The 22,414-nt window shown below is 52.9% G+C and overlaps 1 protein-coding gene across 4 annotated transcripts; it reads right to left on the reverse strand.

Moving 5' to 3' along the window:
- Positions 1-2,349: 2,349 nt before the first annotated feature.
- On the reverse strand, positions 2,350-21,724 carry AQP7 (aquaporin 7). Of its 4 annotated transcripts, none has more exons than XM_044940189.2 (8): positions 21,488-21,724; positions 20,241-20,289; positions 15,298-15,402; positions 6,134-6,257; positions 5,646-5,783; positions 5,320-5,438; positions 4,895-5,112; positions 2,350-4,507 (listed from the first exon to the last, which is right to left on the reverse strand). In XM_044940189.2, the coding sequence occupies exons 3-8, from the start codon at positions 15,343-15,345 to the stop codon at positions 4,258-4,260; spliced, it is 897 nt and encodes a 298-aa protein (XP_044796124.1). In that variant the 5' UTR covers positions 15,346-15,402; positions 20,241-20,289; positions 21,488-21,724; the 3' UTR covers positions 2,350-4,257. The 4 variants fall into 4 exon arrangements, with proteins under 4 accessions (XP_044796124.1, XP_044796125.1, XP_006066760.1 ...); XM_044940190.2 differs by having other exon boundaries at positions 21,472-21,724; XM_006066698.4 differs by having other exon boundaries at positions 15,285-15,402; positions 21,488-21,722.
- Positions 21,725-22,414: the final 690 nt, after the last annotated feature.

A 22,414-nucleotide genomic window follows, 5' to 3' on the forward strand; every position in this document is an offset into this window, starting at 1 on the left:
GGTCATGTGTGGGTCACACAGCCAGTCCATGCCAGCCTAGGACTAGAAGAATGGGAGAGGAGCTAGGTCTCCTATAGCTCACATCCCAGCCTGGCTCCCAGAGCTGAACAGATGTCCCTCAGGAGTCCAGCCAGGGAATACTTACAGGAGGGGCTGTGTATGTGAGCAAAGCCAAGAGCAGGGATAAGGCACCATGACACCTGCCCCACCTCATCTTCCTGCTTCCCTTCCTGCCTCCCTCCCTTCTTTCCCTCCTGCCGTGTCACCTGCCTCTCTCCTCCAGAGACCTTCCTCACCTCTGGCGCAAGCCTTGGCCTCACCTCTCTCCAGGCAGGGGCAATTCACCCTCCACTCACTTCTCTGACCTTGTCTTCTGCTGCTCCCCCACTCTTGCCATTCCAGCAAAGGCCCTTCCATGCTCGAACATTCAGACCTTTGCACTGGCCATTCCCTCAGCCTGGCATGCTCTTCCCCAACATGTCCGCATGGCTCAGTCCTTCACCATCTTCAAGTCTTTACTCATTTACCTCCAGTCTTCACACCCACACACACTTCCTATCCTCCTCTTCCGCTTTTCCTGCTTAGCATGTATCACAAACATGTTTTGCACAGAATATCGGCTCCAGGAGAACAAAGACTTTTTAAATGCTTATATCCTTAGCTCTAGGATGGTGTCTGGTTCTCTGCCAAGAGAATGAAGGGGTCTGCACCGTGTGCCCAGAAGTGCTGTGACCAGGTCACCTGAGCCTGACACTGGGCTCAGCATCAGCAGGAGGTTACAGGCAGTGGGACGACTATAGGTCTGAGGCATAGCTCCAGACAGCTGGAGGGGTTCTGGGTGGACCCCCTGGCTGGCCTGCCTCCAAAGCCACCTCCCTGGCACCTGAGGATGCCAGAAGGCTGCAGTGGTCAGTGGGGCAGAGGAGGGTCTGTATATGCCCCTCTCATCTGTGACTGAGGCCTTAGGGTCACACTGCTCTGCAAGGAACACCAGGGAAGAAAGTGGCCACCCTCCTTGTGTTCACAGGGTCGCCGAGGCTGAGAGGGGAAGGGATGGGTCCAGGGTCACAGAGGGAGGCAGCTGACTGACACTTCCAGCTGTGGGCGGCTCCCTAGATGCTCCCAGGCCCAGGCCCTGGCTCGGTTCCTCCTCGGTTCACTCACGTCTCTCCTCCCCTCTGTGCCCCCAGCCCACTAATCTCAGTGAGCCCCATCCCTGGCACTCTTCCCATCACCTGTTCTCATGCTATTGCTATTTCTTCTTCATCTTTTAAAATAAATGATACTTTTGAATGAATATGTATCACAGTTGTATAAGCACAATCACATAATGAACCCCCAAATTTTCCCCAACCCCAAAACTGGAAAATCATTACTAGCTTACCCTATGCCCATGCTCCTCCCCATCTTAGCACTGTCTCTGTCTCCATGAAGGAAGTATGCCTTTTTTTTTTTTAGTGAAAAGTTGGTCCCTTCTCTCAAGGAGTTTACTATCTTTTTTTAAATTTTTGGCTGTGCTGGGTCTTCGTTGCTGCGTGTAGGTGTTCTATAGTTGCGGCGAGCAGACCCACTCTCTAGTTGCAGTGTGCGGGCTTCTCTTTGCGACGGCTTCTAGAGCTTGGGCTTTAGGGTGCTCGGGTTTCAGTAGTTGCCTGCCAAAGGGCTTAGTTGCCCCGCAGCATTTGGAATCTTCTTGAACCAGGGATTGAACCCATGTTCTCTGCATTGGCAGGTGGATCCTCAACCATTGGCCCACCAGGAAAGTCCCCCTTTTTTTTTTTTAAAGTAGTTTCATCACATGCATGCATGCTCAGTCGCTCAGTTGTGTCTGACTCTTTGAGACCCCATTAACTGTAGCCCACCAGGCTCCTCTGTTCATGGGATTCTCCAGGCAAGAACACTGGAGTAGGTTGCCATTCCCTTCTCCGGTGGATCTTCCCAACCCAGGGATCAAACCTGGGAGTTTTATCACATATGTACACCCAAAGAATATATTGCTGTTTGCTTGTTTTTAATGGTATAATGTACGACATCACTCTTTATGCCTGCACACTTTCTCCGTGTCATTACAGGTAGCTCTTGTACCTCACTTTTCACTGATGTATTGTATTCTGCCCTATGTGACTGGACTGCAATGTAAGTATGTGCCCTGTTGAGGGACATCTGGGGTGTTTCCAGTGTCCCCTGACCTTGTGCCCCTCGTCAGCCAAACCTCTTGAGAGGCCCATTCCACCTCATCAGGACCCTGCTCGCTGGCCCTTCCTTCCCTCTTCCTCTGCCCCAGCTCTGTCCACACAACTGCAGTTTCCCCAGTCTGTATTTCAACTCTTCTGAGCTCTAGACCACACGAAAGGCAGAATCATTTATTGAGCACTGACTCTGTGCCAAGCACCGTCCTCAGCATTGTACATGTTTTGTTTCATCTAATATTCACACCAACACAAAAGGTAGGTATTTTGATACTTTACAAATGAGAAAACAGAGGCCCAGCAAGTCAGAGTAACTTGCCCAGGACTCTACACACCTATTGCCCAAGTCCCATAGGCAACTCAAAGTCGATGTGTCTCCCGTATAAATTATCATCTTCCTCTTCAAACCAGTGCCTTTCCCATTCTTCATGTTCAGTGGGGACATCTCCAGTACCCCAGGCCCAAGCCAGAAACTGGAAGGCAGCCCTGGCCCCTGGCCCGTCCTCACCCACTCCTCCCTCCAGTCTGAGCCTAGCCTGAGGCTTTTACCTCCTTGGTGTCAGGCGAGTCCTTTCTCTTCTGTCCACCCTCCAGCACTAACCTGTGAGCTGTCCCGCCGCCCCTCCTGGAACAGCCTTGCCCCACACTTCCTTACAGGCCCCAGTCTCCCCCTTTTCCAGCATCCTGCAAACTGCAGCTCAGGTGGGCTTTCTAAACCTCATCTCACCAGGTCCCCACCTCCAGAAGGAAAACCAGCATCCTCTACCCACCCCCCACCCTGCCCTGTCTCCTCAAACCATGAAATTCAGTATCCAACTCCAGAAAAGACCACCCCACCACCCTTGCTCTGTCTCATCCTCTAGGAAGCCATCTGTGGCCTCAGCTCAAGACTGAGCTGTGAGCCCCCTCTGAGCCCCACACGCAGCCCCTTCTTCACTCCTCAGCTCTTTCCTTGTGATCACCTGTCCCGAGTAGGGACTGTGCTCCTTGAAGACAGAGACCCAACCTTACCCACAGAGCCTGTACACAGGAGGTGCTCAATGGCTGTTGAAAGGCTAAAAGCAGAAGCAGGGACAGAAGCCATGGGTGATACTGCCTTCTGAGTCCCAGAAGCAGGATGATCCTCCCAGCCTGGGATCGGTGGACCCTGGCTGCCCCGGCTCTGCACCTGTTCCCCGAAACCTCATGAGACCATTTCCTGCCCCCTGCCTTTTGACAGGATTTTCCTCTCTGCTTCTTCCTTTCCAACTCTGGAATTCCTCATGGTGGGAGAGCTCTGCCCCCACCAAGAAGGCAGAGCCTGCCTCTTACCTCCTCTCATTCTACTTCAGGCATTTTCAAGGGTGGGGTGATTATGCTCCCATGGGTGAAAAAATTGGATCCTTGAAAGGGAGAGATTTTTAAAAATCTTACTTTTTTTGTATAAAGCAAAGATATATGTACAGTACACAAACAGATACACGGTATATCTGTGGTATTAAAATATCATGCAAAAATAAATAAATAAATAAAATATCATGCAATTAAGGGAAAAAAGTGCCTAAAAGGCTCCTGAGGAGGGGAGACTAAGGAAAACAAAAATGTTGAGAAACTCTGATCCACACAGTGGGGCCTTGCCTTGCCTGGTCCAAGGACTGGCCAAGACTGAAGGAGAGTCCAGAGTCTTCTCCTAAGGCAGCTCAAGGTTCCTCCAGGGCTGACCCCCACCTGCCAGCTGGAATCCCTCCCCCATGCCATCCCCTCCCTGTCCTGTGCCTGGCAGCCCACCCTTCCCTGTCCGGGCTCTTCTAATCTAGTCCTATCTTAATGAGGCCACTGATCGGCCCTTCTACTTGCTCCCCTGGGGGCCACCCAGCTCCCAGGGCTGGCAGGAGTTGGAGGCCCCTCAGCTCCTGCCCAGCCTTGGGCTACAGCATAACCTGGGAGCTTCTGAGAGAACCCAGGAGGTAAGCCCCACCACAGGAGGCCCCCAAGAAGTGGGGTTGCCACTGTGGGACAAGGCTTTCTTTATTGGGGTGGATGTAGGGTCACAAATAGTCTTAGAGGGGCTCTAGGCAGTTGGAGTCACTTAAGGGTGGTACAAGACTGAGGGTCTATCTTCGGGGTACACGGAAACAGGGGTGAGGGAAGCGACCCCAGGCTGGTGAGATGTGGTCTTGGGCAACACAGATATTCTGTGGTCTTCAAGCGTCAAGGGATTCTCCAGGACCTGGGGCTCCTGTCGTTTGTTGGAGCCAATGAAGAACAAGTAGATGATGGCACCACAGTAGGCACCCAGGGGTGGTGCCACCACCGGCACCCACCACCAGTCCTTGGTTCTGCAGGCAAAAGGCAGAGACCTGCTTAGGGGGCCAGCACCCAGCATGGCACCTGCGTCTACCTCAGGCCAAGATGGGGGGAGGGGTGGCAGGGAGTGGAGAGTAGAGGGGGAACCCCCATCCTAGCCTGGGAGTTGGCCCTGAACCTGGGACACTGATCAGCTTCAGCCTGATTCGGGGACAGCTGCGGACTGGGGCAGGGCTGACATTCAGTCTAGGAGCAGGGTCTGGAGAAAGGTCAGGACTGATTCCTGCCTCCCAGGCCGCTGCGAGGGGTGGCAGGGCAGTGGAGGGGGCGGATCTGCAGGATGCTCCCGCGGCTTTTCCACCCTCCACATGCAGGGAACCCACAGGAAACTCCCAGGAGTGGGCTGGACCACGCAGTACCTGAAGACTTGTGAGCCCCAGCCAGCGAGGAAGGTGAAGAAGCGGGGAGGCAGGTCCCGGGATGGGTTGATGGCATATCCTGAGTTCATGCCCAGGGATATTCCGATGATGACAACAAGGATGCCAGTCACAATGGCCTGCGTCCCCAACAGCGTTGGGTTGTTCCCCTTGTCTGCGATGGCTAAGAGACACAGCTGAAGCATCCCAGTCACCACCACCTGGGGAGAGACACCGTGGCAGCACCTGGGGCCCCCGGTTGAGCCCAAGGGCCTCAGTAGCGCCCCCCACCCCTACCCGTGGCAGAGCCATGACTCTGTACTGTCCCACCCAGGGTTCTTGTCCACTCCACCACAGGGGGCTGCCTGCTGGCCCCTTCTTGAGTGGGGGAGGGCCTGAGGAGGGCCACCCGTGCCTGGACCACTGACCTCATCCAGGAAGCCCCTCCACAGTGTCATGTGGTCAGGAAGGTAGGTGGCAAAAATGTTAGCAGTGGCTGTGGGGCCGGTCGTCATCAGCTTTCCCCCCGAGAAGTCGATAATAGCGTCTGTGGGAATATAGACTGAGTGTGAACCTGCCCCCCGACTGAACCCCACCACTGTCCCAGAGATGAGGCGGTAGGATGGAGGGCAGGGAGCGCCTCCAAGACTCTTCTATCCCAGCGTGTTCACAGGCGAGGACACGCTCGGATCTGCCCACATTTCAGGGGAGGAGGCCGAGGCTGGAGGTGGGCCGCCAGGGGCAGGACACTCACTGTAGAAGAGGCCGTAGATGGTGGCCGCCGCCACGAAGGAGCCCAGGAACTGACCCAGAACATACACGGGAAACTTCTTCCAGGACATGCGGCCTAGTGCACAGCTGGTGAAGGTCAAGGCCGCATTCATGTGGGCCCCTGCAGGGAGGGTCAAGGGTGTTGGCAAAGAAACAATCAGTAATACCAAGAGCAATGACAGCAGCGATGATAATAGTGAGCATCTGTGAAGGGGCAGTCCTCGCAGAAACCACCGTCTCCATCTCCCCATGAAGCAAAGCAATGGGTGGAGAGTTCAGTCGCTTGCCTGAGAGAACCCAGCTTGTAAAAACGGTGGGTCAAGGGGGCTCGTGAAGTGTCTGGGCAGAGGAAAGTGGCCCATGAGGGCAAGACACCAGCTGACTTGGAGAAGGGGCTGGCTGGAAGGGGGCTGGAGGAGCCCATGGGGGACACCCGGCCAGGCTTGTTGGCTGGGGCCCCGGCCTACTCACCAGAGATGTTCCCCGCCATGTGCACACCTATGGTGACTCCGAAGCCAAAACCCAAATTGACAGCGAGGTAGCTCCCCAGTTTACCTCCTAGAACCATGTGGGCCACAGCGCCGAGACCGAACACCTGTAGGAGAGGGCCTCTGAGGGGACCGCCCATCCAGACAGCCCAGCCACAGAGGAGGGCTTGGAGCTCAGCCGGGGCTCCGTGCCTCCACACGCTAGGTCTCCCTGGCATTGCCCTTGGGTACCCCCTTCTCCTGTACCCTCCTCCTCCAGAGACATGCCTCCTCGTGACCTCGTCCCGTTGCCCCTGCCAAGGCCTGTCACAACTGACCAGTGGGAGCTGGGTGCATGCTAGAGAAGGAGTCGGGTGAGGAGGGAGAGTCAGGCTCCCATGGACCTAGCCAGGTGCCTAGACTCCAAGTGCACCTGAAGGGCTTCCAGAAGGACAGGGCTGGTGTGGATTGGACCCCTCAGAGCTTCTCACTCGTCAGCGTAGTCCAAAGAAAATTTCTTCAGGGACTCTGCAAACTTCCTTCTGGACTCTGCCAGGACCCACCACCAACCCTCATCACCTCCACACACATCAGCCCTGGAAGCCCACCCTCAGGCGTCACCTCTGAACTTCTCACCCATCCCTAACCACCAGATCTCATCAGATGACTCTCCCCACTGAGCCCGTTCACAGGGAGGTTAGAGACCTAAATGAAAGCCCTTACTCAACCTCCCCCTGGCCACTAACACCCCTCCCACTGCGTCTGTACTGCCTTCCCCTCTTGTCTGTGTCTTCTACCCTCCCCTTGACTGGCTCCCACAGACTTGGGTCTCTTCTTTCTTTAAAGTAGAGCTTCCACCTCATCCCAGCCTCCCTGACCAGCTGTGGACTCCTGGATGCCTCCTCCCATGTCAGTCAGGCTCTAGGAAGGACCCACTCAGTTTCAGCTTAGTTGCTAAGTTGTGTCCAACTCTTTGCAACCCCACAGACTGCAGCCACCAGGCTTTCCTGGCCTTCATCATCTCCTGGAGTTGACTCATACTCATGTCTGTTGAGTTGGTGATGCCATCCCACAATCTTAGGCCCTTTGCCCCTTCCCTGTCCTCCCTCCCAGCCTGGCTTCTGCTTCCCCCGTCACAGACATCAGTTCCCTTGTCCGAGGGCTCCAGCCTCTGGATTTCCCAGTGGTCCCTTCAGACATGGTCTCACTTGAGTGTGCTGACTTTCTCCCTCCTCACCACTCTGCTTCCAGAAAGGACCTCCTCGTTGGCTTCCATGACATGTCTCTCTCCTGGTTTCCTTCTTTGCTCTGTAGCCTTTCCCTTTCCACAGCTCCTTCCCACATTCTTCTTCATTCATCTGCCTCATAAATACAGATGATCCCTGTGTTCTATCCCTGGCCTTTTTCATAACCCACCTCAGTCACTCCTGGGTTTTCTTACCAGCTCCAGATAAGCCTGATGGATTAATTCCCAAAACCTGCACTTGAGAGCCAGATCTCTTTTTCCAAATACCTCTGAGAAGTCTCCAGGGTGTTCCAAAGGCATCTCCAGCTCTAAATCTCACCATCTCTCAGAAAATGTGATCTTCATTCCATGTTCCCCAATCCCAGCCAAGTCAGAAACTTGTATGTTCTCCACCGCACACAGTCAACTCTGGTTATAGTCTCCCCAGATCTTACCCAGTCTCCTTGCAGCCAGAGTGACCTAACACAAAAATCTGACCATGTCTGTCTGCCTTTGGTCCAAACATTCCTGGCTCCCTTCCATTTCTAGGATAAAGTCCAAACTCAGTAAGTCAGCATTTAAGATCCTTGATTTTCATGCCTTCTGCCTCTCAGTTTCATATCGGGTCTAGTATTCTCTATGTTGAACACTAGTGTTACCAATAATAGCATTATATGTGCTCTCAGTCACTCAGTGATGTCCAATTCTTTGCGACCCCATGGACCACAGCCTGCCAGGCTCCTCTGTCCATGGAATTTTTCAGGCAAAAATACTGGAGCAAAACAAACACATGAAAAGATGCTCAACATCACTCATTATCAGAGAAATGCAAATCAAAACCACTATGAGGTACCATTTCACGCCAGTCAGAATGGCTGCAATCCAAAAGTCTACAAGCAATAAATGCTGGAGAGGGTGTGGAGAAAAGGGAACCCTCTTACATTGTTGGTGGGAATGCAAACTAGTACAGCCACTATGGAGAACAGTGTGGAGATTCCTTAAAAAACTGGAAATAGAACTGCCTTATGATCCAGCAATCCCAGTGCTGGGCATACACACTGAGGAAACCAGAAGGGAAAGAGACACGTGTACCCCAATGTTCATCACAGCACTGTTTATAATAGCCAGGACATGGAAGCAACCTAGATGTCCATCAGCAGATGAATGGATAAGAAAGCTGTGGTACATATGCACAATGGAGTATTACGCAGCCATTAAAAAGAATACATTTGAATCAGTTCTAACAAGGTGGATGAAACTGGAGCCTATTATACAGAGTGAAGTAAGCCAGAAAGAAAAACACCAATACAGTATACTAACGCATATATATGGAATTTAAAAAGATGGTAACAATAACCCTGTGTACGAGACAGCAAAAGAGACACTGATGTATAGAACAGTCTTTTGGACTCTGTGGGAGAGGGAGAGGGTGGGATGATTTGGGAGAATGGCATTGAAATACGTATAATAACATATATAGAACAAGTCGCCAGTCCAGGTTCGATGCATGATACTGGATGCTTGGGGCTGGTGCACTGGGACGACCCAGAGGGATGGTATGGGGAGGGAGGAGGGTTCAGGATGGGGAACACATGTACACCTGTGGTGGATTCATTTTGATATTTGGCAAAACCAATACAATATTGTAAAGTTAAAAAAAAAAAATACTGGAGCAATTTGCCATTTCCTACTCCCGGGGATCTTCCCTATCCAGGGATTGAATCTGCATCTCTTGAGCCTCTTGCATTGGCAGGCAGATTCTTTACCACTGTGCCACCTGGGAAGTCAAATAACATTACTACTATTAAAAATAATAACCATTTTGGCTTCCTTGGTCCAGTGGTTAAGACTCCACACTTCCATGGCAGGGGGCGTGGGTTCCATCCTTGATCAGAGAACTAAGGTCCCACATGTCACATGGTGGGCCAAAAATAAACAAACTTAAAGGAAAAAAGAATAATAACCATTTATTGAGCACTTACTATGTGCCAGGCACTGGTAAGCAAGTTCTACCTCTCACCTTCTTTAACCCTTAAACCTGTTTATGCATTAGGTATTATTATTCTCCCCCTTTGACAGATGGGCAACCAGAGGTTTAGAGAAGTTGAGTGGCTTGTCTCAAGTACACATCTTGGGGCTTCCCTGGTGGTCTAGTGGTTAGGAATCCACCTGCCAATGCAGGGGACAGGGGTTCGATCCCTGGCTTGGGAATATCCCACATGCTGCAGAGCAACTAAGCCCGTGGTCTACAACTACTGAGCCCACATGCAGCAACTACCAAAGCCCATGTGCCTTAGAGTCTGCTCCACAATGAGAACACCTTTGCCTTCACCAGAGAGAGCAATGAGGACTCAGTGCGCCAAAAATAATAAATAAATAAATCTTTTAGAAACAAAATAAAACCTAAAAAAACAAACACATCTTGCACATGGTAAGCCAGTTTTTTAATCTAGGCAGTTGCCTAAGCCAGTCTCAGAGAAAACGACTGGATTGCTCCCTTCATGCCTTGCTTTCTCATGCCTCGGTGTTTTGCATATGCCTCTCCCTCCCTCTGGAATACCTGATCCTAGGTCCTGAAAAACTAATACTCTACTTTAAGGCCACATTCAGATGGCACCTCCTCTGAATACTCTATGTTTTGGATGTATTGTCTTTGAGAGACCTCTAGATGTCCAGACTGCCAGAAATTAGAGTCTAGATCTATCATCCAATATGATGGCCATGAGCTACACATGGCTATGATGAACTTGAACTGAGATCTGTAAGTGTAAGGTACACAGCAGATTTCAAAGGCTTAGGAGGAAAAAGAAAATGTAAATCTTAAATAATTATATATTGATTACATGTTGAACTGGTAACATTATGGACATGTGGGTTAAATGACTTCCCTGGTGGCTCAGACGGTAAAGCGTCTACCTGCAATGCAGGAGACCCGGGTTCCATCCCTGGGTCGGGAAGATTCCCTGGAGAAGGAAATGGCAACCCACTCCAGTATTGTTGCCTGGAAAATCCCATGGACAGAGGAGCCTGGTTGGCTACTGTTCATGGGGTCGCAAAGAGTAGGGTACGACTGAGCAACTTCACTATCTATCTATTAAAACTAATTTCACCTGTCACTTTTTACCTTTTTAATGTGGCTACTAGAAAAATTTTACATTACATTTGTGGCTCATATTGTATTTCCCTTGAAGAGTTCTGGAGTTTTTGAAAAAAGAAATACCTGAAGAATTGTGGACGTGAGTTGAAGCCATCAGGGCGGATATTAAGACCCCTGGGAGAGGATGAACCTAGGGCTGAACGTCAGCCCTCAGGGGTGGGAGTTAGAAATCCCAGCCAGAGCCACCGTTGAAATGGAAGAACAAGACTTCCCTGCTGGCACAGCAGATAGGAATCCGCCTGCCAATGCAGGGGACAGGGGTTCGACCCTGGTCCAGGAAGATTCCACATGCCTTGGGTCAACTAAGCCCATGCCCCACAACTACGGAGCCCATTTGCTGCAATTACTGAAGTCCAAGCACCTAGAGCCCATGTTCTGCAACAAGAGAAGTCTTTGCAATGAGAAGCCTGTTCACCACAACTAGAGAAAGCCCACATACAGCAACAAAGACCCAGCACAATCAAAAATTATTAAATTAAAAAAAAAATTAAGAAATGGAAGAACAAAGAGAGAATGTGCCCTGTACCCCAGAAAGAAGCAGTTTCCCAAGGAGGGTGTGGCCCACATGGTCACGCGCTGCTCCTGGGTCAAGCGTGAGAAGGCCTGGAAAGCATCCCATTGGATGTGACAACCCAGGATTCTTGAGTAGGTGGGGAACACTGTCTCATCCGAGCGTGGGGTCAGAAGTCGGGTCCAGAGAGCGGGAGGGGAGGAGGTGGTAAGGAACAATTGAAGAGACCAGCGGAGACATCTCTTTGGGAACTTGCCTGAGAAGGGAGGGGACTAAGTGTGATAAATGAAGCGGCTCGCAGAGAGAAGGGAGGCGTGTTCTATGTTCTGCTGTTTTAGGAAAGGAGTCTTGAGTGTGCTAAGGTCGAGAGAGGGAGGGGCTGGAGATACAGAAGAGAGAAAAGAAGAAGCAAAGTGCCAGAGGAGCCTGGCGGGGGGAGGCGGGGGATGAAAAGGAGTGGAGGCTCCTGCCTAGGGGAGGGGGCATTTGTGGACCCACAGGGAGGGGAGGTCTGATGGGTGAGGAGCCAGACACACCTGACAGTTCTCTGTCAGACTGGAGACCAAGCCATTTGCTGATGAAAAATGGCCGGCGAGTACATTAGATTTGGGACAGTCTGAGAACCAGCGCACTAGCCTGGAGAAGGGAGGGGAGAGGCTGCTGAGCAGGGACTGCTGGGTCCCGCAGGAGCCCCAGGACAGGTGCAGGGGAGCCCAGACACAGGCCGGCTTGGGGCCAAGGGTGGGGTGAGGATGAGAGGACAGGGGCAGAGGGGGCATGGGAGTGGGGAGTGAGGCCAGGCCAGGCTGACAGATTCGGAGTAAAGAGATGCAGGGACTGGAGCAGGCATGGAGGGTTTGAAGAGCAAGGTCCTCATTTCCAAGTAGGAGCTCAAAACCATTTACTAAAAACAATGAATGAGTGAGTAAACCCCCTATGCGCCCCTGTGTGTCAGGGTTGCCAGCTGGCAGCCCCTGGACCTCATCTGTTCAGCACATGTTTTGTTTGATTCATTTGGTTTTGATGCACAGAAGTCTCAGCTTCTCTTGCAAAATCATAATCTCTGTCAACAGCAGCCTGCATTCCAGGTGATGTGGCGACAGTCAGCCAGAGTGGTGGCAGCCACGTCCTCACACAGGTCAGCACTCCGCCGTTAGCGACAGTCCCCACCTCCCTCGGTGATTCTCTCAGGCCCCGACAACGTGAGTTTTGCAGCCCCTGCCCTGTTGCTCACAACCCCAGCTGGGTTTCCAGGGCACTGATAGCCCAGCTCCTCCCCTCCCTGGCCAGTGAATGTGGCCCAGCCTGTCCAGGTGCTTCCAATAGCCACAGGCCCAGCCTGGAGGACAGCACCCCTGGAGGCTAGAGTGGAACTGAGTAGAACAGTCTGCTTCCTTCAAGTTGCTGCAATAAATGGGGCCCAAGGTCACTCTAGCTTTTCTGGCGAAACCTTCACGCTGATGACTCATTGAGTTTCCTATCACCTGAGAAAGCCCCCACTTCTTGGCACAGGCCTGACACCTAAAAATAACAACACAATGTCCCCTGTGAGCTTACATCTCACAAAGTTCTTTTACACGTTACTTCCCTTCAATCCTCATGGCAACTGAGTGGCAAATGTTTCTGCTCCCAGGGAAAACCAAGGCCTGGAGAGGGGTCTTGAACTTTCCAAAGCCTGGACCTGAGGGCCTTCCCTCGGCTGGGAGAGAGTTAGAAATCCAGCTAAGGTAAGGGACAGAGCATGGAGATCAAGGGTCAAGACCAGGATATTAGGCTAGACTGGGTTTAATCTTTAACTTAAAATGTGACTTTGTCTCACAAAGCCTTGGTTTCCCCATCTGTGAAATGGGGATAATAATAGCATCTCCCTTATAGGGCTGTTATGAGGATTTGGGAAGAAGGTGCACAGGAGGGCTTAGTATTATAGTGCCTGATATGCAGTAGTGTTCAATAACAACCTCAATTAAGGGAGGAGAACCGCCAACATGGGTAGTGGGCAGGCAGGAATGCATGTGGGTGGTGCCTGCTTTCCCTAGGAGCTCTCCCAGGAGGCACCCTCCCACCTCCACAGTGCCAAGGTCTAACAACCCTCATGGGGCTGGAATGTCTTGTCAGCAATTAATTACTTTGCCCTGGATTAAGGCAAGAGAGGGTCCAGATGCTGTCTTCACGGCTCAGGAGGGCAGGTAATGGAGGAGAGGGAGTTGGTGAGAGGCAGGGAGGGGAGAGCAGCTGAGAGAGTTTGTCAACTTGAGAATCAGCCAACACATATGAGCCACGTGTATGCTGGGTGTCCAGCTCCAAACCTTCTTCACACAAGTCAGCCAGCTCAATATTAGCATCGCACTCACCAGGGAGAAAGCTCAAGTTCTGAACAGTTAAGATATTTATGTAAGATCATACAGCTAGAAGACAGCAGAGCCGGCATTCAGACCCAGCCCCAAAGCTCATGGAGGCCAAGTTTCACACTGTTAATAATGTCTGGGGCCAGACTGGACATCAAGCCAGTCAATCCTAAAGGAAATCAACCCTGAATATTCATGGGAAGGACAGATGCTGAAGCTGAAGGTCCAGTATTTTGGCCACCTGATGTGAAGAGCTGACTCCCTGGAAATGACCCTGATGCTGGGAATGAGTGTGTGGAAGGCAGGAGGAGAAGAGGGCGACAGAGGATGAGATGGTTGGATGGTATCACCGAAGCAATGGACATGAATTTGAGCAAACTCTGGGAGATGGTGAAGGCCAGGGAAGCCTGGTGTGCTGCAGTCCATGGGTCGCAAAGAGTCAGACACAACTGAGAGACCAAACAACAACAATAATAATGTCTGAGAAGACAGGCTCTGAGCACAGAGAGACCTGCCCAAGGCCAGCTGATGACTCAGTGGCAGAATGATCAGGATAAGAACCCAGGTGTCCAGAGTCCCCGGGGCAATTTGGGTCCCACTATCTCTCCTACACTGTGACTCAGTGCACAGACACTCACATGCACACACACACTCATCCTCTCCCCTCCCCCCACCACCACCTCTGTTGTGCCCCTGAAGCCATTGTTCCCCTCCCCAGAGGCTAACCCTTCTTGTCACGGACCCGGGCCTTCATAAGGTACAAACAAGAGTGGCCACAGCTTAAGGCAGAGGCTAGATGGGTGAGTGACTGGGCTGAGGCAGGACAGGGAGTCCCCAAGAAAGCCCACATCCCACTTGCATCTGGATTCTCCCCTGTGACCCCCTTAAAGAGCCCTCCCCAGGTCCCCCAGGACCTCCCAGGTTGCCATACCCTACTACTCCAGGCTGTCCACAGCCCCCCACACGGCTGACTGCTCCCCTTTCTTCCGTAACCTGGTCTCCCCCCAGTCACCCAGTCCCTTCTGTGTGCTCTCTTCATTCTTCAGGCTCTGTCCTCAACTCAGTTCATTTTTCTTTCTATACGTTCTTATTGTACAATTTTATAACCACTATTCATGTTCTGATGAAGTCTAACTGTTTGTGTCAGCCCAGACCACATTGCAGAGTTCCAGGCCTCTATACCCAGCCATCCCCACCCCTGAGATTCCCCCCACCCCCAGCAGCTCACCTGATCACAGGAAAGCTGACCTCACGCTGAAATGGCCCCCTCAGCATTTACCCCACATCTGTTGCTCGCAGTCTCCTTTGTTTTGTCTTCTCTAATTCCCCCGGATGTGTGCTTTCTTCTCCATCCCTGGACCAGACTGACCCTGGACTGATCCCTGGACCTCCACACTCTCTCTCTCTGTCCTAGGCCATCCCAACAGCTTCTTCTTGGGCTCCCCTCCCATCAGCATTGCCCATTCTGCTTAGGCTCCACACGGAGCCCAGAATTTCTTCCTAAAACCCACATCTGGCCATATCACTCCCCTCCTGGAAAACCTTCAGTGTCTCCACATCACCCTCAGGATTAATTCTCAAAGCTTCCACTTCCTCTCCAATCTCTTTACTCTTTGTTTCCCTTCTCCTCACTCCCAGTCATGCCCACAATGCACCCACCCACCTGTAACTCAGGATTTCATTTCACCCCACATATTGTGAGCCCTTTCTCTCCCAAAAAGACTTGGTGAGAAAGACAAATCCTTGTTTTCCTATGCTTCTCCCTCAGAGGCTGGGGAAGGGACAGTGCGATCCAGGGCCCAGAGGTGGGGAGCAGGTCATGGGTTGCCCTTACGGAGCCCCACCTTTCTGAGGCCCCAGTTTCCTGAGACCCCTTCCTCAGAGTCTGCTCACCCTGTACCCCCCCCGCCCACTCACCATCATGACATACGTGCTGATGAACTCCGCCAGGAACTCTCGAACATTCTCGTTCTGCCATATGACTTGCATCTTTGTTGCTGTAGGTGTCGAGACCACCTTGGACACACGGGTGGACCTGAAGCAGCAGCCGGAGGGGCCCATGGGCAGAAATGAGATCAGGTGAACTTCTTGTCATGGCTGAGTTAATGGGTAACCCAGTGGCCTCTCCACACATGCCTGCTCTTGCCCAGGGCAGCTGGTACCTCGGGGGTCAGAGGCACATGAGAGCCCAGGGACGTGGAGAGGGACTGGGGTTGGACATCCAGGTTACGTCCCTTCTTCCTCCTGTGCCAGAGACTAGACCACTGGGAAGGTGCACCCATGAGGTCAGGGTGCAGAGGGGGCAGTTGGGGAGCCTGTAAGTGCCGTCTGTGGTGCCAAAGAGCCTTAGGGGAGAAGCAGGTGGGAGAAAGCAGGTGGGAGAGTAGAGCTCAGCTGTCTGCCTGCCTGCCTGCCTGCCTGTCTGTCTGCCTGTTTGCTGGGGTCAGAGTTCTGGGGACACAGGTAAGGCATCAGGCAAGATCGGCAACTGCGAGGCTCTGCAAACAGCACAGGGTGTGGCAGAGTTGGCTCCCGGGCTCTGTGAACAGCACTGAGGCCCGAAGCACACACCAGGTTCTGTCTTTGCAGCAAGGTCCGCATGAACAGATGCTTGTGAGTGAATGAGTGAGTGAATGAATGAACCAATGACAGGGAAGGAGGGAGGAGAAGATGGACTGTGTCTTACTCCCCAGTGTATTCTCAGTGTCCAGCATAGTGCTGGGCACGTAGTAAATGTGCAGAGTACACTCAAATGAAAAAACTGAGACGTCATCTGTTCAGTTCAGTTCAGTTCAGTTCAGCTGCTCAGTCATGTCCAACTCTTTGTGACCCCATGAACCGCAGCAGGCCTGTTACTCTCCCCTAGATCCTCCCACAGTGCCTGATACACGGTAGAACATTGATAAACATTTGTTTGGTAAATGGATGATTGGATGGACAAATGAAAGAGTGAGTTAGAGGCTCTATCTTCTGTTGGGGCTGGGGGGACAAGACTTGAGTTTGGGGAAGGAGACAGCCCAGAGGTTCTGGAGGAGGAGGAGATACCTGCTTGCAGCCTTAGTGCTTATTCAGACTGGTGACCCTCCCCTCTCCCATGCTGCCTGTCCCTCGACTTCCTCACCCTGCCGGGGACTGCCATAGCATCCCCACCCCGCCACAGCTTCCTGACTTTCCCCAGCCTCACAGCAGCAAAGAGTGAGCCCTGAGAGTGAGAAATGTAAGCCGGGCATGGATAAAGCACAGTCTACGTTTCTGGCTGAGAACCCAAGTTCATTTCTCACCCACCCTAGTCCTTGTTCTGTCCTTACTTCAGGGAAACAAACCCAGGACTGAGCATATGGAGGGGGATGTAGTGCTACCTGGACAGTCAGTCCACTAGCGCCCACCCAAGTGCCGCTGCCATGCAGCATCCCATAGGTATTCCCATGCCCCTGTGACTGGCCTCCTTGGCGCTGAGGAAGAGCCTGAGGCAGCAGGAATTCAAGAACAGTCCTGGGGGCTTCCCTGATGGCTCAGAGGTCAAGAATCCACCTGCCAATGCAGAAGGCACGGGTTTGATCCCTGGTCCGGAAGATCCCACATGCTGCTGAGCAACTAAGCCCATGTGTCACAGCTACTGAACCTGTGCTCTGGAGCCCAGGAGCTGCAACTACTGAAGACTTTGTATCATAGAGCCCATGCTCTGCAGCAAGAGAAGGCACCACCACAGGAAGCCCACAGATTGCAACTAGAGAGTAGCCCCCAGCTCGCTGCAACTAGAGAAGAGCCTGTGCAGCCACAAAGACCCAGCACAACCAAAAGTGAATAAATAAACAAATATTATTTTAAAAAAAATAGAAGAACAGTCCCATAAGGTTACACAGAGGCAGAGGAGAGGCAGAAAAAGCAGGAAGTCAATGACACCAAGGGAGCCCTGGGACCCTGGCCTCTTCCTCCTCACCACGCAGCAAGCAGGATTCAGTAAGTGACAACCACCAACAAACCAATGAACCAAAGATGTATTGAATGCCTAGACTGCCAACTGTGTTCAGTGCATGCGTGCTCAGTCGCTCACTCTTGTCCAACTCTGCAACCCCATGGACTGTTACCCATCAGGCTCTTCTATCCATGGGATTTTCCAGGCAGGAACATGGGATTGGGTTGCCATTTCCTTCTCCAATGTGTTTGGGGACTGTAGTAAAGAACATTGGCAAGATCCCTGCTCTTAGAAAGATGAACAATTTACTAAGCAATTACTTACAGTGTAAGGGGTGTTGCAATGCAAGGAGGACAGAGGAGCCTGGTGGGCTACAGTCCATGTGGTCACAAAGAGCTGGACATGACTTAGCAGCTGAACAACAACAAGGAGTGCTGCCACAAGTGAATGCTGGATGCTATGGGGTTGCAGGGAGGAAGCAAATGACCCAGCAGAGGGAGTAGGAGGCTCTCCCAGAGGAAGGGAGATTTAGGTTGAGAATAGATGGCTGGTCAGATGAAGGAGCATCAGGGAGGTTGGGGAAAGTCCTGGGCATTGGAATGGTTTGGACAAAGGCTTGCAGTAACGACAATGTGTGAAGTGTAGAGGAATTCTGCAAGGACGGGCTGCAGAGAGAGGAGGCAAAGCGACATGAGAGGGGCAGAGAGGGCAGATGGCCTCATAGCCCACGCTAAGGAGTCTGACCCCACAGGGTCTTGGGGTGGAGGAGTTAGGCAGGAGCACTGCCTCCTGCTTGGAGGCAGAAATGAGGGAGCAGGAGTGGAGGATGTGTGAGCAATCACACGTTCAGCCCAGACAGGCTGAACGATAATGGCAGCCAGAGCCAAGAAGGTGCGTGGAGGTGGCCAGAGGAAGGCAGTTCTACGAACAGATGTGTGTCTCATTAGAGAGGAGAATGGAAAGGGGAGAGTCCAGGATGCCCAGCTCTGGATGGAGCAGCACAATGGTGTGTGAGGCGCATGAGAGAAGCGGCAGGCCTAGGCAGAGGATAGAGTCACCTCTGGGTGTGCTGAGTTTGAGGAGCCCACTAGACAGCTAAGTGGAGGTGACCAGAAAGGAGCCTGCTGGTAACGTGGTCTGGTTTAGAGATACCCATTTGGAGGTCACCCAATCAGAGATGGTCATTTCATCCAGGGGCAAAAATGAGAGAGCTCACAGAAGGGGAGTCGAAGAAAACTTAGCCTACAAACCAAGAAACCAACCATCAACCAGGTAACTACCTAAATGCATGCATGCTCAGTTGCTTCAGTCATGTCCAACTCTTGGGATCCTATGGACTGTAGCCCACCAGACTCCTCTGTCCATGGGATTCTCCAAGCAAGAATACTGGAGTGGGTTGCCATGCCCTCCTCCAGAGGATCTTCCCAACCCAGGGATTGAACCCACATCTCTTATGTCTCTTGCATTGGCAGGCGGGTTCTTTATCACTCTGGGAAGCCCCAATTACCTAGTTCCTTGCTAATTAAGGAACTAAATATCTGACCACTTAGCAACCAACTCTTTGACTAATCAACCTAGCAACTTAACCAACTAACTGGTTCTCCTATTAGCCAACTCATTTAATTATCTAAGCAACCAACCAGCTGCAAACTACTCAATTAACCTCAAGCCAACCATTCAAGCTGCTAACTCGTATTCATCCATTTAACAAACATTTTTTGAGCATCTACTTAAGAGTCAGGCACAGGGGTACAAGTAAACCCTGCCCTCGGATGGGTTCTTCCATAAGGAGATGGGTAACTCCCTCAGAGCAAGCAGCCCCTGGGGGTGGGAGGAGGGCAGGTCAGCAGAGACTTTGGGAGAATGGGCACATGGTGGCTGTGAGGGAGTAGGGAGGTGGAAGTGAGCACATCTTAAACTTTTTAGGAGAATGGTGGTTAGATGTGAGGCATGGGGGACAGACTTGTAAGGACAAGGCCGTGACTTCTGGCTGGAGCGCTGGGGGAGACGGGGATCCTTGACTGAGCTGAGACCACAGGAGGCAGGGGGGTTGGCGGGAAGAAGCCTGTCCTCAACTGGGGCTAAGCTGTCTGGGCCACTAGAGGGTCTTGGCAAACAGGGTCCAAAGCCCTGGGAGAGTCTTGAGTGGGCACAGTGATGTCAACAGCACAGAGGCGACCCATGCATTCTGTCTATCCTGGAGCACACAAGCAGACCAACACCCATGCTCATGTGGAGCTGGCAGGCAGCAAGGAAAGGAAGCAAGCAGCACATACATTTGTGTGGTATTGAGATGTTCTACCTACTGTCCTGCCTACCTACCGGGAGCTAGAGCAGGGAAAAGGGAGAGGAAGGACTTGGAACAGGGCAGCCAGGTCCCTTCATTGAGAAAGAGGCATTTGAGCCAAGACAGGAAGGAGGTGAGGGAGCAAGCCACACAGGAAACTGCGGGGAGAATGTTTCAGGCAGAGGGGACGGTCACTGAAGGACTCTGAGCATGTTTGAAGGGAAAGAAAGGAGGGGAGAGTGGGTGGGTAGGATGGGAGAAGGTCAGAGAGGAAACAAGCACTGAATAGGCAGGGCCTTAGCCATTGCAAGGACTTTGGGTTTCATTTCACCTCGAAGAGACCTGAGCCTGAGCAGGTGGGAAGTAGTGAATTCAGTTCAATTGAGCACAACCTGCGTAGGGGCAGCTGGAACCCTCTGCCCAGCCCCTTGACCCTCATCTGGGTCTTTCTGAGCCTCCCCTCACCCCAGGGCCCAGCCCATGCTTGGCTATGGGTGCAGGTGGGAGAAGCTCTTCTTCCGGGCCCCATGGCTGGAGCAGGGTGGGAAGGAGGGAGTCTTGGTGCATCAGCTGCCATGAAGTAGTAGCTAGGATGGGTCAGGGAGGGCCCCAGGGGTGTGTTGGGTGCTGGACAGGAGGGCTAAGGTAGGGGAACATGTGGGATGCTTACCGCCTCTTCCTGTCTGACTGAGTCATATTGTCTTTGAGATTTTTAGATGCTGTAAAGCCAAAGAGAGGTCACTGGGGCTGGGGGCCACAGAACTTGGCCCCTCATTCCCATCAGACCTCAGTCCCCCAGGGGAGAAGCCACAGGGACAGCTCCTGCCAGTGCCAACACCTCAACCCAGCCAAGCTGGCAAGAAGGGAGAATGAGGGGTGTGTGTGCTTCAGCCAATAGGGAGAGGCCCTGGAGCCCCACCCCCACCCCTGCTGGCCTCAGGACCCCTGGCCCCCTAGGCCAGGGCCCTGCCAAGGTCCTCCTGACCTTCCCAAGCCTGCAGCCTAGCTCTGGACAATGGAGATGCCTCCAGGCTCCCTGCAGCATTTCCACCCTCGCACAGGGGGTATTACTGCCTTCAGTTGAACCTCAAACCCTCCTGTTGCTGACTTTCCAGGGCCTCATCTGCCTCCTCCTTGCGTGCACACACACACACACACACACACGGCCACACACACACACACACACGGGCACACACACACACACACACAGGCACACACACACACACACACACGCATGCACACATACACCCCACATAGTATGAGGTCCTGAAAATTCACTTAGTCCATATCCCCACCTCAGAACAAAGTCTACCCTCTCACCTTTCCTGAAGACACCCACCCCTTTTATTCCCATTTTCCTTGAAAATGACAGCACGAAGGCGAACCTGGACCTCCCCATCTTGCATGCTCCCTATTCTCCAGCCCCATTTCTTCCAACTGCCATGCAAGCTCCCGCACCTCACCCTGACTGCAGAAACCCTCAGCCCTGGCCCAGGAGGGGCTCCAGAGGGAGAAACCACCCCAGCAAAGCCAGGAATCCACCCCCTACTCTGATCCACATTCCTCCCGCTTTGGTCCCTTGTCGCCAGTCTCTATTCACTCCCTACCCCCACCCCACCCCAGGCCCTCCTGGCAGCCTAGCCCCACACATGCTCCCAATCTCTGCTCCACCGCTGGTCATCCCAACAGTCAATTTACAGGCAAGGAAGCCCAAAAAGAAAGTGTGACGTGCCTGTATGAGGCAGCAACTCAGGACTAAACCAGAACAGATATCCAGGCCTTCAACTCCCAGCTGGGTCCCTTCCCCAGCCACTCCCATGGTCGTCCCATGCCCATATGGTCCCCAGAAATGGCATCCTCAAAGCCTGAGTCCCAGGGTAGGCCCCCTGTCCCAGCCCTACCTGGGGCCCAACTCACTCTGCTGAAGGGCCTTATGCTCCCAGTTGCCTGCCTTGGGGCCTCTCAGTCACAGCAGCCCCTGGACAGCTTCCTCCATGACCATCTCGGTCTCTGGCTGCAGCCCCTGCCAGGGCTCTGTGGTCCCTATGTCCCCAGCCAGAGCCCGCCTCTCAGCCCTCCTCAGGGCGACCCGAGTGCTGCTCTGCTCTGCTCCTCCAGGGAAGAGGTCAGTGGAGCAGGGGTTTGGCCCTTGTCACTCGAGCCAAGTGCAGACACACTGCCCAAAATAGCACCCCTTCTCCTGCCAACAGTGCCGTGGAGACGGGGTTCTGAGGCAGCCCTTGTGAGGTCAGAGGCGGAGCTCCCGGTGGGCACTCTGGGCCTCTCGGTTTCAGAGGAAGGGGCTGTTGTACCAAGCAAAGTGTCCAGCACAGAGCCAGAGGAAGTACCCCCCCGGGTCCTGGAGCTGGGGGAGACTCCGGAGGCCCCTGAATCCCCCTCTGTGGGCAGAACTGCACAGAATGGGGATTTGAGGTGGAAGATTCTGAAGATCAACAGCCAGGTGGAAGGGCTGGGAAGAAGACCCTGAGTCAGTCCTAAGGAAGCCTCCATCCCAAAGGAGGAAGAGGAGACTCAGGCCCTGGACTTTGAGGGGAAGAGACGAAAGCCACATTTGCAGGAAAACCTCAGTCCAAGAGGGGAGGTGGAAGCCAGCCTGGTTCTCTGGAGGCTCTTAGTCTGGTAGGGAGGAGAAAAAGCCTGGGCCTCGTCCTCTGGGAGCCCCCATTTTATCTTAGTGGGGAAAGTGGAAAGCTAGGCCCAGCCCTCAGGAAAACACCTCCCATGGGAACAGTAAGCAAGGCCTCTGGGAAGGAGCCAGGCTGGACCAGAGGGCATGCCCGCGGGTGGGTGGCCAACGTAGGTCAGGAGCCAGCCAGGGGACCA

Source organism: Bubalus bubalis, chromosome 3 (genome assembly GCF_019923935.1).
Source record: "Bubalus bubalis isolate 160015118507 breed Murrah chromosome 3, NDDB_SH_1, whole genome shotgun sequence".
NCBI classification, from domain to species: Eukaryota; Metazoa; Chordata; class Mammalia; order Artiodactyla; family Bovidae; genus Bubalus; species Bubalus bubalis.